Source organism: Aethalodelphis obliquidens, unplaced genomic scaffold (genome assembly GCF_003676395.1).
Source record: "Aethalodelphis obliquidens isolate GAN/ISIS:26980383/991018 unplaced genomic scaffold, ASM367639v1 scaffold25, whole genome shotgun sequence".
NCBI lineage: Eukaryota > Metazoa > Chordata > Mammalia > Artiodactyla > Delphinidae > Aethalodelphis > Aethalodelphis obliquidens.
Genome location: NW_020837969.1, coordinates 23,510,636 through 23,529,464, shown reverse-complemented (window position 1 = coordinate 23,529,464; position 18,829 = coordinate 23,510,636). Strand labels below are relative to the sequence as shown.

General features: G+C 42.8%; 1 protein-coding gene across 1 annotated transcript in view; it reads left to right on the top strand.

Moving 5' to 3' along the window:
• Window positions 1-8,576, top strand: part of GSR (glutathione-disulfide reductase) — a 45,252-nt gene extending 36,676 nt beyond the window's left edge. Inside the window, exons 9-13 of the mRNA XM_027122770.1 lie at window positions 213-371; window positions 1,932-2,043; window positions 3,739-3,870; window positions 4,958-5,091; window positions 7,641-8,576. Coding sequence (XP_026978571.1) covers window positions 213-371; window positions 1,932-2,043; window positions 3,739-3,870; window positions 4,958-5,091; window positions 7,641-7,790 — 687 coding nt within the window. The 3' untranslated portion in view covers window positions 7,791-8,576. The remainder of the gene's footprint in view (window positions 1-212; window positions 372-1,931; window positions 2,044-3,738; window positions 3,871-4,957; window positions 5,092-7,640) is intronic.
• The last annotated feature ends 10,253 nt before the right edge of the window (window positions 8,577-18,829 follow it).

Below are 18,829 nucleotides of genomic sequence, written 5' to 3'. Positions count from 1 at the left end.
GCTGGCTGATTTGGGGGCCACCTAGGATATCATCTTGGTTCCAGAGAGTTCCAGTGTTGGTGGCTCTTGGGCAAAACTAAATGTGTCAGCGTGTAAGACTCATATGTAGGATTCAGTGGAGAGTTTTTAAATGTTAAGAATTCTAGTTTCCTCTTTATTTGCTTTCCTTCCCATCCCCACACCCCCAGTTAACAAACTGTATCTCCCAATAGGTCAAGGAAGTTAAAAAAACTTCTTCAGGCCTGGAACTCTGCATGGTCACTTCAATTCCTGGTAGGAAACCCACCTTGACCACCATTCCAGATGTTGACTGTCTACTCTGGGCCATTGGACGGGACCCAAACTCCAGGGGCCTGAATTTAAACAAACTGGTAAGCTGACCTAGTCTGCCTACGATGTTCTATTTTTTTTCCCCCAGTTTTATTGAGAAATAACTGACATACGTCACTGCATAAGTTTAGGACATACAGCACCATGGTTTGATTTACATACATTGTGAAATGATCACCACAAGAGGATGAGCTAACATCCATCTTCTCATGTACATACAATAAAAGTAGAAAAGAAAAAAGGAAAAAATTTTCTCTGTGTGTTGAGAACTCAGGGTTTACTCTCCTAACAGCAGTGTTATCTGTAGTCACCGTGTTGGACGTTATATCCCTGGTATTGTATTTATTTATATTGTAACTGGAAGTTTGTACCTTTTGACCACTTTCCTTGCCTAAAACCTTCTTGAATCGGTCAATAGTCCTGTGATTTCCCCTGATCCAACCCCAGACCCCCCAAAACTTGAGTGGGTTCTGTTGGATTCTTTTCTGTTTATTCCACGTGTCCAGTTTGTCATTAAATCCCATTGCTTCTGCCTTTGGAATGGAAATAAAGGTTTTTTTTCCCCTTTCTGGTGTCATCACCCTAGATCAGGTCATCGTCTCGCCATTTCCTGACTAGCCTTCTCCCTACAAATTTCTTTTTTACTATGATACCTGTCTCTTTAAAGCCCTATAATTATTTCTTCTTGTCTGCAGCTCTAATCCTAATGGATGGCTGTGTGACTCGTCATGGACATTGTGGCACTCGGGGATGGGTACAGATGTGAAGCTCACCTACCAGTGCTATAGTTAGCATTCTTATTTGTTCTTTTAAATTTTGAAGGACAGTCAAGTATAGTAGCCTGGGGTGTGGGTCAAGTATTTGTTGATAGATGGGTGGTCTCATAACTAGTAAGTGGCCGAGCTGGGACTTGAACCCAGATCTCCCAGCTCCAAAGGTTTTACTCTTAACCACTACACTACCTACTCCCTATGCCTGCTGGCCTTCTACTTCTCACGTGGGAGTATATACACCGGGGATCTGCAAAGCCACAAGATAAGCATGACACATATTCTTGGGGCAAAAATTTGACTCAATGTATAGGGAGAAATTTTGGTTAAAGGAAACATTGATATCTTTTAGAGTAGAATACAAATTTTGCTTGGATTTTTAAAGATAAAACTGTAAACTTCAAAGAAGTCTGCTTTTGATGACCGCTTCAGGCTGTGCCTGTCTAAAGTATGAGTTAGCATACTTCAGGAGGAGCACTTCCAAGGAATTGAAAATCACTGTCTTAGGTGGACTCCACGGGGATGCCAAGTACCATGTCTGATAGTTGAGTGATTCATTTTCAGGCTTGCCTGGCCAGCTGAATCGTACAATGCAAAGACAAATCCTGTTAAAACTCCTCAAAACTGAGTTAAATATTTACCTTTTAAAGTAAGCAAAAGATATGAAACCTGCCAGCTTGCTAAGATGTTTTTCATCTTGTGGTTGAGTCTTGTGGTTTCTTGGAGATTCAGGCTGAAGAGGTGCCTGAAGTGAGGTGGATCCAGAGATGTGAGCTGCTGTTTTTCTGTAGATGGGCCAAATACTTACATGTTGTCCCTTTACAATTTTAGGGGATTCAAACTGATGACAAAGGTCATATCCTAGTAGATGAATTCCAGAATACGAATGTAAAAGGTGTCTATGCAGTTGGGGATGTGTGTGGAAAAGCTCTTCTTACTCCAGGTAATGTTTCTTCTTTTGGGGGCTAAGGGAGGCTCTGTGTGTTATATAAAACTGTTCAGGGCTTCACTGGTGGCGCAGTGGTTGAGAGTCCGCCTGCCGATGCAGGGGACACGGGTTCGTGCCCCGGTCCGGGAAGACCCCACATGCCGCGGGGCGGCTGGGCCCGTGAGCCATGGCCGCTGAGTCTGCGCGTCCAGGTGCTCCGCAGTGGGAGAGACCACAACAGTGGCCTGTTGAGAGGCCAATGTACCGCAAAAATCCCAAAAAACTGTTCAGCTCTTCATAGTCAAATCAGCTCAAGCAGAGTTAAAAGGCTGAGTGTCTTCATGTCATCAAAATGGTAAAATGTGTTGAGATAGATGTTGGTTGGGAACCTGACATGTTATGAGTAATATTCATTTTTTCCTTTAAAAATGCTTTGAATAGTATTTATTTTTCTTTAAAAGATTTTAAAAATGCTTGGTGAAGACTGAAATTTTTATACAGATGATACAGTCATCTTCTGAAGAATGCTGTAAATTAGAATCCGAGTTGTGTTGGTGACAGTGGAAGGAAGTGGCATTCTTTTTTTTTTTTTTTTTTTTTTTGCGGTCCGCGGGCCTCTCATTGCTGTGGCCTCTCCCGTTGCGGAGCACAGGCTCCGGACATGCACGCTCAGCGGCCATGGCTCACGGGCCCGGCCGCTTTGCAGTACGTGGGATCTTCCCGGACCGGGGCACGAACCCATGTCCTCTGCATCGGCAGGCAGACTCTCAACCACTGTGCCACTAGGGAAGCCCGGAAGTGCTATTCTTATATGACTGTTTACTCTTGATACAACCTGATCCCCATCCTCAGAATCCCATACTTCAGCCTACTTCATGAGTTAACTGGCATCATTTCAAGCTCTTTGTCCTGCTTCTGCTGGTGGTATCCATCCATCTGCTTTCACCTGTACCCCTCCGGGGCCTCACCATCCTTTCCAAAATGGCCCGGGTCTTACTCAGAATGGAAACACACACCCAAAACTTTTTAGCTCTTTTAGGAAGCTCTCTCCACAAAAGCAAACTAACAAGCAAAGTTTCAGAACCTTCATAACATAATCTAACAGCTGAAAATTTTGTCGAGGTGAAAAAAATTTCTTATGTATCCTACTGATACCTTATTTTGGAAAAAAAATTATCAATTTGAAGTCTAAAATTAATAACTGATGCTTTTACTGAACTCAGGTGGTTTTTTTTTTGACCATTAGGAATAAAAACAGGCAAAGGAGGATAAACTTTAAAAAAAATCAATAAGAAATAAAAATAATTTTAAAAAGAAACAAAATATTCCTGTGAAATGACTGTGGTTATAAAGTAGAATTGAGGATGCTCGAAACTAATGTAGTTTGCTCCATAAATATATCAAAAAGCTAATGTCTGCATTCAGAGGTGACTTGCCAGATGGCTGGGAACTTGTAAATGTGTCTTTTATTTATTTATTTTTTTTTGGTCATAATAGAATGTACAGAATTCACATAAGCCAATAGTTTTGAATTGTTAACTAAGGTATTGATAGGTTTTTTATTATATTGAACTAGATATTGTAATGAGCATTGACAGAAGACTGTCAGAACTTTGTATGTTAAGCCAGATGGATAAACGGTTAGTAGAATAATCCTGCTATGTTAAGATGAACAATAAGCTAAACACTGATTTAAAAATATCTCTGTAGTTGCGATTGCTGCTGGCCGAAAACTTGCCCATAGACTTTTTGAACGCAAAGAAGATTCCAAGTTAGACTATGACAACATCCCTACGGTGGTCTTCAGCCACCCCCCTATTGGGACAGTGGGACTCACAGAAGGTAGGTGTTTAAAAATAAAGGTCATTTATGGTTTCTTCCCTTCCTCTGCTAATGTTAAACTAGGTGTGTGTCAGCTGACTAAATCTATCTTAGCCCCCGAGTTATATTTCTTTTTAGCTACTAACTTCTCATCACAGGTCCAGTTTCCTCCCCATCTACTAGTACTTTGAGAGTATAATTCCTTTCCCCACTCCACCCTATCTGTTTGATTTTTTAAGCTTTTTTACTTGAACTAATTTCAAATTTAAAGAAGAGTTGCAAAAATACTACAGAAGACTCCTGTCTACTGGTAACACTTTTGCTGTATCATTTTCTCTCTATACACATGCACACACACTTCAGTATCTGTTTCCTAAGAACAAGGCCGTTCCCTTACAGAAGCATAGCTTCAAATGAGAATATTTAAGTGGATACAATATTATCTAAACTTTAGACCTTATTCAAAGTTTGCCTGTTATCTCAAATAATTTCATTTTTAACATTTTTCCCTTCAGGTCCAGGGTTCATTCCAGGATAATGTAGTATATTTAGTTTTGATACCTCTTTGGTCTCCTTTAGTCAAGAGAAAGAATTCCTCAGCCTGTCTTTTGTCTTTCATGACATTGACATTTATATTGTAGATTGTCCCTCATTGTGGGTTTTTTTTTTTAATATATTTTATGAATTCATTTTTGGCTGCTCTGGGTCTTTGTTGCTGCGCACAGGCTTTCTCTAGTTGCGGCGAGCGGGGGCTGCTCTTCGTTGCGGTGCACAGGCTTCTCATTACAGAGCATGGTCTCTAAGTGCACAGGCTCAGTAGTTGTGGCTCGTGGGCTCTAGAGCGCAGGCTCAGTAGTTGTGGTGCACGGGCTTAGTTGCTCTGCGGCATGTGGGATCTTTCTGGACCAGGGCTCGAACCCGTGTCCCCTGCATTGGCAGGCGGATTATTAACCAGTGCGCCACCAGGGAAGCCCCAGCTCATTGTGGTTTTGTTTGATATTTCCTTGTACTTTGATTCAGGTTATGGATTTCTGGCCATCTCTCTGATAGCTCAGTGGAATTGTTTAAGTTTCTGATAGATGCTTTTTTTCCCCCCTGTGCATTATAGATGAGGCCATTTATAAATATGGAAAAGAAAACGTGAAGATTTATTCCACCACCTTTACCCCAATGTATCATGCAGTTACCAAAAGGAAAACAAAATGTGTGATGAAAATGGTTTGTGCCAACAAAGAGGAAAAGGTATGGGAAAAATCCAGTAAGCTCAAGACTGTCTTCAAGGTTGGCAGGGATGGGGTATTTTGGTGAGGTGGGAAGGAAAGACCAGGTAAAGCTTTCTCTGATTCAACTGGCACAGTCCCACCTTTATCTGTCTCTCTCTCTCTATTGTGGTTCTTCATAATATTTCACATAGAAAGAAGGTTCCACTACTTTAAAAACATAAGTGGAGGGCGGGAAATTCCCTGACAGTCGGATGGTTAGGACTTCGCACTTTCACTGCTGTGGCTCAGGTTCAATCCCTGGTCAAGGAACTAAGATCCCGCAAGCCACACGGTGTGGCCAAAAAAAGCACGTAAAATATAAAAGGGAGAGGTCGGGATTGTCATTGACCAGTAGGCCAGCATAGATAGGCATCTCAGAAATATTGGTAAGTGTAAGAACTTAATGTAAAAAATTTAGACTTAACATATTAACATAACCAATCAGTGAGGAAGAAGTTTATTTAGTAAAATGTTCTGAGATAATCAGTTATCTATTTTTGCTTTAACTTTTTGAGGAACTGCCAAAGTGTTTTCCAAAGTGGCTGTGTCATTTTATGTTCCCTTCAGTGACGTGCGAGGGTTCCAGTTCTTCCTCACCTTCGTCAACACTTGTTACTGTCTTTTTTTATTGTAACCATCCTACTGGGTGCAAAGTGGTATCTCATTGTGATTTGAGTTTGAATTTGAACAGGTTTTTTTTTTTTTTTTTTTTAATAATTTTTGAAATAGGTGTTGTTTTGATATTAGGTCAGCCTCTTGGGCTTTTCTATAAATTGAATTAAATATTAAAGTGGAACTTAGCAATATGCCTTGGGAACATGGCTTTGTGAGGAACAGTAATTTAACTGAAGATTCAGGTATGGTTTCCAACTTTTCTTATTAAAAAAGAACATAGTCTGTATCTAAATCAGTGGCCCTTACACTGAAAGCCACAAGATGGTCCCTGGCTCCTGGCTTATAAAAATCAACATCACTGACAGTTGACAGAAGCAGAGAATCAGTGCAAAGAGAAGAAAGTTAAGTGGTTTGGCAGGAAGATAAAGGTTGCTGTTTCTTGCCCTGAATGTTCCTCAGTAGCCTGAGATTTCCAGTTGTTGAATCAGCAAGGTCCTTACTTATCTCTTCATATCAGTTATTTCTTTATGCCATTTATCATTCATTCATTTGGTAAACATCACCTGACAATCAACTGAAGAGTAAGAACTGGGATACCGTATGGAGAGAAATAACATAAGGCTCCTGCTATCACCAGAAGCTCTTTGTAAATTCAATTTAGATCACAATATCTAAAAATTTGGCTGACTGTATATACAGTACATGATTTGGGATTTCTTTGTCTTATTTTGAGATACACTTTTTTTTAATTGTAAAGAAACGTATAACATTAAGTTTGCATCAATCTTTTTTTTTTTTTTTTTTTTTTGTGGTACGCGGGCCTCTCAGTGCTGTGGCCTCTCCCGTTGCGGAGCACAGGCTCCGGATGCGCAGGCTCAGCAGCCATGGCTCACGGGCCGCTCCGTGGCATGTGGGATCCTCCCGGACCGGGGCACGAACCCGCGTCCCCTGCATCGGCAGGCAGACTCTCAACCACTGCGCCACCAGGGAAGCCCTGCATCAATCATTTTCACGGGTAGTGTTCATTAATATTAAGGATATCCTTGATTTGTTTTTAAGCAACGTATTTTTGTAGCTAAGTTTTATATTCTCTAACTTTGCTTTTCAGTAGTCTACTGACCCTAAAAGTATTTGCTGGAGGTGAATATTAACTAGGCATTTTAAAATATATTTAGAAACCTGACTGAAAAATGTGATTTGAAACAAATGCCTCTTGTTGGTCATTTGTCCAGGCAGCCAGCACGTATGGGCTGAGTGCCTCTAAGGGCCGTCTTTGTGCTCGGCCAGGAGGGTAGAGTGAGGAGCAGAAGTGCGCAGGGTCCCCTCCGTCTAGAGATTAACATCTCCTGGGAAAGATGGACTGTAATTGTCCAGTCCCCAGATGAATACAACTTTGCAGTTGTGATAGAACCATGATGGAGAAATATTGGGACTGAGAGCTCACATGATGGACAATTTAACTTGGTCAGGAAGGCAGGTGTAGCTATCTAAAGAATGAATGGGCTTTAACACTTAAAAGAGGGGAGGAAAGAGTGTCCAGACAGAGGGAACAGCCTGTGCAAAGGGGAGAGCATGGCGAATACTCAGGACAGGAGGAAAGCTGGTGAGTCCAGAGTGGGGAGAGCTGAGTGAGGTAGGCAGGGGAGGGACGTCAGGGCTGCGCGGGCCATGTAGGCTGTGTTATGCTATATTGGGATTAGAGATGTAAGTTTTTTTAGAGGTTTTTAAATATCAGGTATCTCTCATGACTAATAAAAAATTTATTAGTGTACGTGATAAAAAAAATTGTGTGTGAGTGTGTGTGTGTGTGTGTGTGTGTGTGTACCTAGAAGGAGATTCATTACAAGGAGCTGACTCATACAGTTATGGAGATAAAAATTTTTACTTGAAGGATTTTTGTCTTTTCTGTCGCAGGTGGTTGGGATCCACATGCAGGGAATTGGATGTGATGAAATGCTGCAGGGTTTTGCGGTCGCAGTAAAAATGGGAGCAACAAAATCCGACTTTGATAACACTGTTGCCATTCATCCTACCTCTTCGGAAGAACTGGTCACCCTTCGTTGAGAACCCAGAGACTCGTATGGCCAGCAGCTGGACCACTAGACCTTCAGAAAGGAGCCAAATCATCACGTTTACTTACCATTCCCATTGTATGTATTTCTTTATTGTAATCAGGATCTTCCAGTAGTGGAAATTTTCAGTAAACTTATTTATGTAATTAGAAATCTGTTTTGTTATCCAGGATTGATTTTCATTTGATTACATCTCTCAATAATTACTATTTGTTTTATTAATAGCTCTGTGCTAGCTGTTTTTTGTTTTGTTTTAGCCTCATCCTAAGTATAAAACCATATGAAGTACAGTGAAATTAATGTACTTGAATGAATATCACTTGCTAATTTTTATAGAGGAAGATGACAGCTGCTCTTCACATTTAAATAACGCAAGTACAGAGTCATTTTTTTTTTTTTTGAAGCCAGTACTGCGCTCTGCATATTACAAAGCTGCTGCAAGGATGTGAGTTTTCTCTAAAAGCATGTAACTTGAGAGGCCTGCCTCCTGTATTTTATTCTTTCTTTTGTTCTAAATGATTAAAAATGGTTTGTGTTACTTTTATGAGATGAAGTTCATCAAATTTGGGAAAGATTTGAGGAGGCTGGTTGCACAAGTGAGAGGGACATTATAGAAGTGATCCGTGTTTTCAGATGTACTTCAAAAGTCCTTTCCTCTGCTAAGAGTTCATAGTTCGGTGAATGATTTCAGTTTTTGTATGTATTCTTGTCATTTTATTTTTTGAAAACTATTTCCAAAAATCTGAAAATAAAATTACAGTCTTTTCTTCTTATAAAATTTGTTATGAGTTTATGGGTAACAGTTCATTTTCTAAGAATATTTCACATTGAAGGGTCAGATGCCAATAGTGAGCTACCCTAAGTCGGCTTAAGACCTTATGGGGGAGAAAAGAGATTTAATTTTTATTTATTTATTTATTTTTTGCAGTACGCGGGCCTCTCACTGCTGTGGCCTCTCCTGTTGCGGAGCACAGGCTCCAGACGCGCAGGCTCAGTGGCCATGGCTCACGAGCCCAGCTGCTCCGCGGCATGTGGGATCTTCCCGGACCAGGGCATGAACCCGTGTCCCCTGCATGGGCAGGTGGACTCTCAACCACTGCGCCACCAGGGAAGCCCAAGTTTTTAGCATTTTATTTCCATTAGCCTTTACCAGCTACATAAGCTGGTTAAATTTTTCCATGGCTTTCAGCAGTGACTTAACGCTACTGACCTCTGTCATTAAGCTTTTACTGAATGTCTTTCTGGTTAGCCATGGCTAGGCTGCTGCACTGACAAATTAACTAAGTCTAGTTTCAAAGAAAGAAAAATACCACTGGTAACCAGGTAATGTAAATGTTGCAGCAAGCAAACAGGGTCTAAAAACCCGGACGTAGACTGACATGACACTGCCCCCTCTCCTCCACCAGCCTAAAAGGTAGTGGACCATGGTCCTGAGCTCCACTGACCTGGTGGGTTTCTCACTCTGCACAGGGCCCAAGCTTTGGGTGTGATTCCAGAAGGAAAAAGGAGAGGCCCCAGCGGTCATGTGTACTCTCACACCATGTGTTTTTTTTCTTTTTTTTTTTAAGTTATTTTATTTTATTTTATTTATTTACTTATTTTTGGCTGCATTGGGTCTTCGTTGCAGCACACGGGCTGTCTCTAGTTGCGGTGAGAGGGGGCTGCTCTTCATTGCGGTGCACGGGCTTCTCACTGTGGTGGCTTCTCTTGTTGTGGAGCACAGGCTCCAGGCACGTGGGCTTCAGTAGTTGTGGCACGCGGGCTCAATAGTTGTGGCTCACGGGCTCTAGAGTGCAGGCTCAGTAGTTGTGGCACACGGGCTTAGTTGCTCCATGGCATGTGGGATCTTCCCGGACCAGGGCTCGAACCCGTGTCCCCTGCATTAGCAGGCAGACTCTTAACCACTGCACCACCAGGGAAGTCCACACCATGTGTTTTTTATCTCAGGAACCCTCTGCACTGCTTTTTTTCTGGTTCTGGAGTAAACCAACCTGGAAGTAACCTTTTCCAGGGGTGGGTCTTCGTTCTCATCAGTTCTCGGCTCAGTCCAGCCCGCGAGCTGATCTGACCCTTTGCCGCCTCCATTCCACAAGGCACTGGGGAAGGTACAGGTACACAAGGCAGCACATTGTAGGTGCTCAGCAGATGTTTATCGGAGGAAAGGCATGGTACTTGCTTTCTTTGAATAACCATATAATCTAGAATAGGAGAAAAAATTCTACACAACGAACTGCAGTTCAAAGCAGTGCATTAAGCGTGGGGTGACCTTATGGTTTATTGACTAGGATGGGACACTTTGGGGAGTGAGGGGGCCACCGTTAATTAATTGGGACAGTAGACACAGATTTGTACTGTTGGAGGAAAATGGGACAGTGCCACCCTAGCGAGGCATTGGAGAGGTGGAAGTATACAAGTTCAGAGAAGGCAGAAAGTACCATTTTGCTGGGAGAACTGAAGAAGGCTATGAGAAGGAAAGAGGTCAGGTAAGATCTGGAATTTGGGGGTTGTGCAGGAGGTCAGAGTGTGGGGCAGGCACAGTGGGGCAGACGTGGGCCACGTATCTGTGGGGAATGATAGAGCTCAACTTGGTTGGAGCGCAAGAGTATGTGATAGCCTTGTATGGAGCGTTCTTCCCCACTTGTGAGCCTCATGATCTGGTTATATATTGCCACATAACAAACTACCTGGAAACTTAGTGGCTTAAAATAGCAATCATCATATCTCATGATTTTGTGGGTCAGAAATTGGAGCAGGACTGAGCTTGCAAGGATGATTCTTCTGTTGATGTTGATAAAAATCACTTGGTGGTAATCAACTGGAGGATGGGCTGGTCTAGAGAGTCTGAAACCGTCACCCACGTGTCAGGCACTTGGGCAAGGATGACTGACTGGAAGGCTGGCCTCAGCTGGGACTGTCAACCAGAGTTGCCCACGTGTGGCCTCTCCAGCATGGTCATCTCCGAGTTAATGGACTTACATGGAAGCTCAGGGCTCCCAGAGATTGTTCCGTGCTTCCTAGGCAGCCGCTGCAAGCTTTATGACCTAACCTTGGAAGTTCTAGAATGTCACTAATGCTAAGTGTTATCAATTAAGCAAGTCACAAAGGATTTAAGAGGGAGTGAATTGGACTTCAGCTCTCAGTGGGAAGAGTGGTCAATTTGTGGTCACCTTTAATCACACACACTAACAGCAATCTACTCATTTTACAGGGCTTGACTAAAACCACCTTTGCGAAGACTTTTCTTTTGTGGTCTTATGCATGTATTATGTGTTCCCATAACACCTTGTCACATATGAGGTCTACACTCTGTGTTCATTTTGTGTATGTTACTTTCTACTTAGTGTCAATCATTTCTATATTCTCTATTTCAGTTTCATAATATTCCTGGTATATCATACAGTAACTTTGGCTGCAAGAGGACAAAGGTTTGTTATTGTGTGATTTTTGACACTAGGATCTATAGTATAAAAAAGAGCCAACATTTTAATCCTTAACCTTTTTGAAAAATGGGTAGGCAGGATTTTCAGGTCTTCAACAAACTCTGCATGAATCTTTCCGTGAATCTGACCTCCTGGATATAAATGCAGAGCTGTAAGAGGTGGATATAGAAGATTTCCATTGTGCCCTACTCTAAGAAATACTATTTTATTGCCATTACCATTGATAAAATAATTTAGCATGTTGATTCATCAATCAAGACCACAGTCAACATTTTAAAGGTAAGAATAATTGTATACAGTCATTTCTGGGTTTTATATAGTATATTTTAAGTGCTATTTAATGTGTTAGGAGCAATTTCAAAAAATAAAAAGTGGTGGATGGTAGAGCTGGGGTTAAATCTAGATTTTACATGAAATTTTTAATGCAGAGAATTCCCCTTTAAAGTTCTTTCTCTGTAAGTTGTGTAAGTAGACATTTGTCCTTTTTGCCTGTTCAACCTCAAGACTCCATAAGTTTGGGGAATGCCAACCTTGTGAGCCTTGGAGACAAAGCCCAACTCCCCACATAGAACCCCAAAATGCTAGGTGCGTGACTTCTCAGGCTCCCTTGCAGCTAGGGAGGAGGCATATGACATAGGCTTGGCCAATCAGATGCACCCATTCCTGACTATTCAGAAACCAGTGATGCAAAGAAACAGGTATAGGAGAATCCATTCTAGTGGCAAGTGATGGCAGTTATGGCAATAATATCAAGGGGCAGCCTGGCGGCAGTCCCAGTGCCTGCCATGTTGGTTTCTAGCTACAGTGATTACGACACTATGACAGCAATGCTGACCTCACTGGCCCATTTCAGAGTCATGGTTTTGGCCACTGTGTCTCTGGCTGCCTAACTTCTGAACCTGGGTCACCAGCCCTCCCAAAATTCTGTGAGGTACCGTACATAGTATACCATTCCTTTGACTTAAATTAGCCCATGTCAATTTTCAGTGGTTCTCTAAGAACTGTGACTGATACAGTTTTATTTTCTTCAATTACAAGAAAGCTTATCCACCTATTACAGCACTTGTGCATTGCCATTAAGTATGTGTCCATGTACCTGTCCTTTGCTCCTTTCAAAGCCAGGGAGCACGCCCTACACATCTTTGTACTGTGTGTTCCTCCTGTTTACTGCAGTGCCCAGTACTGTTGAATTGAATGACTGGAAGTAGTGGAAGATGACACTGGAAAATTAGGTTGTGATGTTTGGAGAGGACCTTGATAAATGGATGAAAAGATTAGCAATGAGGAATCATTGAAGACTGTGAAAGGAGGAAATGCCATCAAAGTGGGATTGGAAGTTGAAGGTGGAAATAGCAAAAAAGTAGAGACTTGGATGGGGATGAGCAGTGAGGCTGTGACTGTCTTTGTGTGAGTTCATAAAGGGCCTGGACTAGGGTGGTGGTAGTGGGAATGGAAAGGAACACGTGCAAGAAAATTTGCAATAGAAGAATCTGCAGAATTTGTGAACTGATTTGAGTCTGGGGCTTGAGGGAAAGGGAAGAGTCAAAACTAGCCCTGACCTTTCCAGCATGAGAGCTGGGAGAAGGATGATACCATTAATAGAAAGACCATTAATAAAATACCAAGACAGACAGAAACTGGTTGAAAGGGAGCGGGTGCTAAGTTTTAGACATGTTGAGTTTGTGGTCTCAGTAGGGATCTGGAAATAAAAAAGCTGGAATTTGGGAGAAAAGTCAGGACTAGGGAGACAGATTTGTGAATTACACGCCTGGAGGTCATAGTTAAAGCCACGAGTATATCCATGACCCTTAAGACAAGGAGTGTGAAGAGAGAGAAGAGGCCAGAGCATCAATAATGCCCACATTTAAGGGATGGATAAAGGGCGAAGGCCTCGGAGGAAAGGGACAGAATAGAAGTGAAGTCGTGGGGAAGGAGCTCCAGGAAGAGAGAGAAAAGGGTCTTAGGCCACTGAGCCTAAAGGCAGAAGAAAGTTCACAGCAGTGTCAGTGTTCTTCAGCCAAGGGCCACAGGAATCTCTGTCTTTGAACAAGGTGGGTTATTACTTGGTGGTGGTGAGGAGTGACATAGAGGGTTATGGGGCGTGTTAGTAAGTTCTTTCTGACAGAACCTATTATAGGATATGGGCTTTCACTGGGTATCTTTGGGGAGGGTCTCAGGAAGCAGAGGTTGGCTGTAGACTGATAGCAGAAAGCGGGGGGCAATTCTATGACTGGGTATTGCAGTGGGGCGGCAGCTCCCCTAACCCCCATTACTAATAATTGGTAAAGAAGCAGCATTAACTCATTCAGTAAGAGAGGGGATGTTTGGTATTTCGTGCTGCACAGCGACCTTGTCTAAATCTATGAGATTTTTGTCCAACAGGAGAACGATATGGTTCAGCTGTGAGCCTCAGATCCATTCTCAGACATCAGGGCTGTTCTTTTCTTTCCCAGGACGTTATTGGGGACTTTTGAGATTCCAATTTTCGTAGATTTGTAGGGAGAAAGAGCAAAATAAAAGTGGCTAAAAGGAGATTCCATGGTTGAGAAAGCAGCAACTTCAAACTACTCAGTCATTCAAAAGAATTCATTTTCTGCCTATTAAGGCCCATCTCTGAAGATAAGAAGATTGCTAGGGAGGGCTGGGTGAAACTATTTGAAGATGAAAAAAAAATCTGCGTATTTTTCCTGAGGGGATGGAGCCAGTAACCAAGGAGGGAAGGGAATTGATGCTGACACAAGAGGTGATAATGGAAGGAATAGACTCTTTCACAACAAACCACAACAAACACTGAACATTTTTTAATGCCTCTTTTATTTTTTGGCCACACCATGCCGGCTTGTGGGATCCTCGTTCCCTGACCAGGGATCAAGCCTGGGCCCTCGGCACAGTGGAAGCACGGAGTCCCAACACCTGGACCGCCAGGAAATCCTCTTTTAATGCTTTTTAAGATGTCTTTTTTTTTTTTTTTCATTTTGTGTGGGCAAAAAGATCTGTTTGCTTCAAGATTAGGGATAATGATGTGTTTATCCTTATTAATGCCATGCCAACCTCCGAGATAGATCCATGGTTCCTCAGATAGACAACCCCAAACTTGAACACTGGCCCCAATCTACCTTTCCAGCCTTATGTCCCATCTCAGACTCCACATTCCAGCCATACTGGCAGGACAACTCTTCCATCCTAGCCAACACCTTCTGTCTGGTAAAGATAATGTATTTGCCAGTTCCAGCACCATCTCCTCTCATGGCCTCTTCTGGGTCTCTGCCTGTGCTATCCTGCACTTCCCTTCCATAGCACTGACTCCTGTCTCCCGGCCAAAGCACATTCTCTGACCTCTTTCCAAAGCACATTCTCTGACCTCTTTCCAAAGCACTTTTCTTTTTTTCTTTTGGCCTGGCCTCGGCTTGTGGGATCTTAGTTCCCCGACCAGGAATTGAACCTGGGCCCCAGTAGTGAAAGCACTGGTCCTAACCACTGGACCACCAGAGAATTCCACGAAGCATTTTGATTATACCTTCTAGAGGACTTTTCACAGCCTGACTTGCACTCAAGATCTTTGTTAAACTCTTCGAAGACAGAAAGCATGTTTTTTTTCACTCTAATATTTGTTTATTCCTCCTCACACTCAAACATCACAGATGGTAAACGTTTATTTGTGGGATCAAAGTACACTGGAGACAAGTGAATCAAATTATCCCAAAACATTAAACTTCTCCCTGTTGATAAAGTTAACACTTTTTGACAGGTCTATCTATCATCTATCTATCTAGAGATTTCTCCAGTATACTGGTATCCAGTATATAGTATATACTATACATAGAAATAGAGATGTATCTATATAGAGCTCTCTCTCTTTCTGTATATATATCCTATAAATTAATGAGAAGCTGTTCATTTAAAGTAGGCAAAAGAAATGATCAGACCATTCACATAAATGAAAACTGAATGACTGGTATACGAGAAAATGTTCAACTTCTCTAGCAATCAGGCAAATAAAAATGGGTATAGATGCCCATTAGGTTTAAAAAATATATGTCTGATGATATATTCTTCTACATACATGGGTGCAGACCGTGGTGATTATCTGCTCAGTAATTACTCCCCTTCTTAGTTCTGTTGGCAAAACCTCAATTTTGTTCTAAATTTCACTTTGCTTATTCATGCACTCAAAAAAGGCTACTCCCTTCCCACCCACAGAAAAATGAATCATGTTTGCCTGAGGTTGTCAGTGGTTTCTTTCCCTTTAATAGTGATTGGTTTAGGCAAAGGCATGAATCAATAACTTCATCCCGGCCAAGAGCTACCCAGGAGGAAGTCTGTTTGTGTGTCGAGGTAGGGGATCAGAGCTCTGGTAGAGGTTTTCTTTATCCATTAAAAGTGATACAGGGGGGCTTCCCTGGTGGCGCAGTGGTTGAGAGTCCGCCTGCCGATGCAGGGGACGTGGGTTCGTGCCCTGGTTCAGGAAGATCCCACATGCCGTGGAGTGGCTGGGCCCGTGAGCCATGGCCGCTGAGCCTGCGCATCCGGAGCCTGTGCTCCGGAAACGGAGAGGCCAAAAAAAGAAGGGGCCCCCCGTCCCAAAAAAAAAAAAAAAAAAAGTTGTCTAGGCATTCTGTCAGTTCTCAGGCATTCATCCCCACCACATTACGGAAACTGCCCTTGTGAAGGTCACCAATGACTATATGGTACGAAACCTAATGGTTAATTCTCAAGTCTCATCTAGCACGTCCTCCCACCAGTATTTGACATTTGGTCAACATTTCCTTCTTGAAATATTTCTTCACTTGTCTTCTGGGACACCCACTCTTTCTTGGTTCTCTTTCTCTTCACTGCCCCCTTCTCAGCATCCTTGGTGGTCTTCCTTCGTGGGTCCTAGCGCTCAATCCTTGGCCTTCTTTTCTTCTCTATCTTCATTCACTCCCTAGATGAGCTGATCCAGTTCCATGGCTTTAAGTACCGTCTCTAAACTAACTCCTATAGCCAACTGCCTACCCAACAGCTCCATCTAGGTAGCTAATAGGCATTGTCAACTTAATGTGGTCAAATGAACTCACTTCCTCCTCCAAACCTGCTTCTTTCCCGGTGCTTGCCATCTCAGTACATGGATCACCGCTCACTCAGTTACTCAAAATAAAGATTTGTAGTCATCCTGGACTTCATTCTTTAAGTGAAAGTTTTTCTGATGGCTTATAATGAAGGCGCTGCCAGGCAAGGGGTTATTGGGACAACTCACTTTCATACTATGGACCCTAATTGAGAAAAGGATGGTGTTAAAGTAGAGAGAGACTAACTATAGATGTTGTGTGGGGAGATCAGTTGACTACTTAGGAAGAGTTTTGATGAAGTCAGTAGGACATAGGTTGGTATTTAGCTTTATGGGAGCAAAAGCTAAAAAGTTTCAGTGCATTCACACTCTGTCAGGCTAGGGATGAACTCAGTGGCTTTCAGCCATGAAGTTTATTTCTCATACATGCTACATGTCTATTGTGGATGGGCCATAGCTCTGCTCCAGGTCATCTTCACTCCAGGATTGGGTTGACAAAGTGCCCCAATCTGGAATATGGCAGGGGAAAAGCAAGACGGTGAATCACAAGCTAACTCTTAAATTAAAGCTTCTCCTTAGATGTTACACATGTCCATTAGCCAAAGCAAGTCACATGCCACGCCTGTGTTTAGCAGGGCGGACAGTATAATCTTCCTTCAGGAAGAAGAGGTGAATCATTATGAACAATTATACAACCTACCACAGAGGCCATTGGATTTGGCAATTGGGAAATCATCAGTGACCTTTGAAAAGAATTTAACTGGAGACTTGGGTTCTAATAATAAGAATAACTATAATTTAGTGATTACCTGTTATAGTCCACATACTGTGGTGAGTTCTTTACATTTATTATCTCATGTAATCTTTGTTACGGGCTGCATGTTGGTGTCCCCCTCAAATTCATACACTGAAACCTAACCCCCAGTGGGATGGTATCGGGGGTAGGGTCTTTGGGAGGTAATTAGGTGGGTGGAAGCTTCATGGTGGGGTTAGTGCTTATAAGAAGAGACAGGACAGGGACTTCCCTGGCAGTCCAGTGGTTAAGACTCCGTGCCTCCACTGCAGGGGGCATGGGTTCGATCCCTGGTCAGGGAACTAAGATCCCACATGCCACATGGCATGGCCAAGAAATGAAAAAAAAAAAAAAAGAGGAGAGAGCTTGTTTCCCACCAGACACTGGTTCTTTTGCCACCTTGATCTTGGATTTTCCGGCCTCCAGAACTGTGAGAAAGGAATGTTTTTTGTTTAAGCCACCCAGTCTGTGGTAATTTGTTATAGCAGCCCAATCTGAGATAATCCTTTCCATTACAGGTGAGGAAATGCAGGTTTACAGAGATTAAATATTGGTTTAAGGTCATATGACTACTGGTAAGTGGTGGAGCAGAGATTCAGGCCAGTTCTGGCTCCAAGGCCAGTATTTTAACCCCTGCAGATTGAAACTTATCAAGCAGAGGCAATAGCAATTTTTTTTTTGAGGAAGCTTGTGAGAGAGAAGATTGTAGTGTCGCAGAATGTGCCAGCACAAAATATGCCACCTGGGCTTAAGGATTGTTTTGAGCTGAAGACAACTGAGGAGAAGCAGATATAAGAAAAGCTCTCTGTCCTCCCCCTGTTTGCCTAAAAGTAGGACATAAATTTGTGAAGGTGTGCCCCCTCCTCTCTCTACCAGGAAGGACAAAAGTTAATCAATGGAGACAACCTTAGACCCTTCTCACCCCAGAGATGGCACCAGAGGAAGCTATATAACAAACTTTACTAACTAGCCCTTATCTTCCATTAGTTTCCCCAAATGTTTGCCTTTACACAGCTTACCACCCTAGAAACTCAACGTCATTTTTGCTCAAAATCTCGTCACTTCTCTAAAAAAGTATTGTTCTTTTGTTAAGATGCTAAGTAAGAGAATTCCTTAGCAGTCCAGTGGTTAGGACTTTGCACTTTTACTGCTGAGGTGCGGGTTCAATCCCTGAATCCCTGGTCGGGGATGTAGAATCCCTCAAACCGTGGAGTGTGGCCAAAAAAAAAAAAGATGCTAAGTAAGCTCTAGTTCTAACCACCCCTTCTTTGCGTTACTCATCTCTTGGTACGTGTGTGTGTTGCACATGCTAATAAACTTCTGTTTGCTTTTCTCTTGTTAGTCTGCCTTTTGTTAGTCTAATTAGAGGGCCCCAGCCTTAGAATTTAAGATGGATTGAGAGGAAAAAGACTGTTTTCTTCCCTCACGGGATGAATGCTTGAGACAGAAGCGGAGTCCTCGAAAGATATTTTCAGGATTGGGCAGCCTGCATCAGAAAGCCGGGCAAAGGGGCTTCCCTGGTGGCGCAGTGGTTGAGAGTCCGCCTGCCGATGCAGGGGACGCGGGTTCGTGCCCCGGTACGGGAAGATCCCACGTGCCGCGGAGCGGCTGGGCCCGTGAGCCATGGCTGCTGAGCCTGCGCGTCCGCCTGTGCTCCGCAACGGGAGGGGCCACAACAGTGAGAGGCCCGCGTACCGCAAAAAAAAAAAAAAAAAAAAAGCCGGGCTAAAGGCTCCAAGGGAGCAGAGACT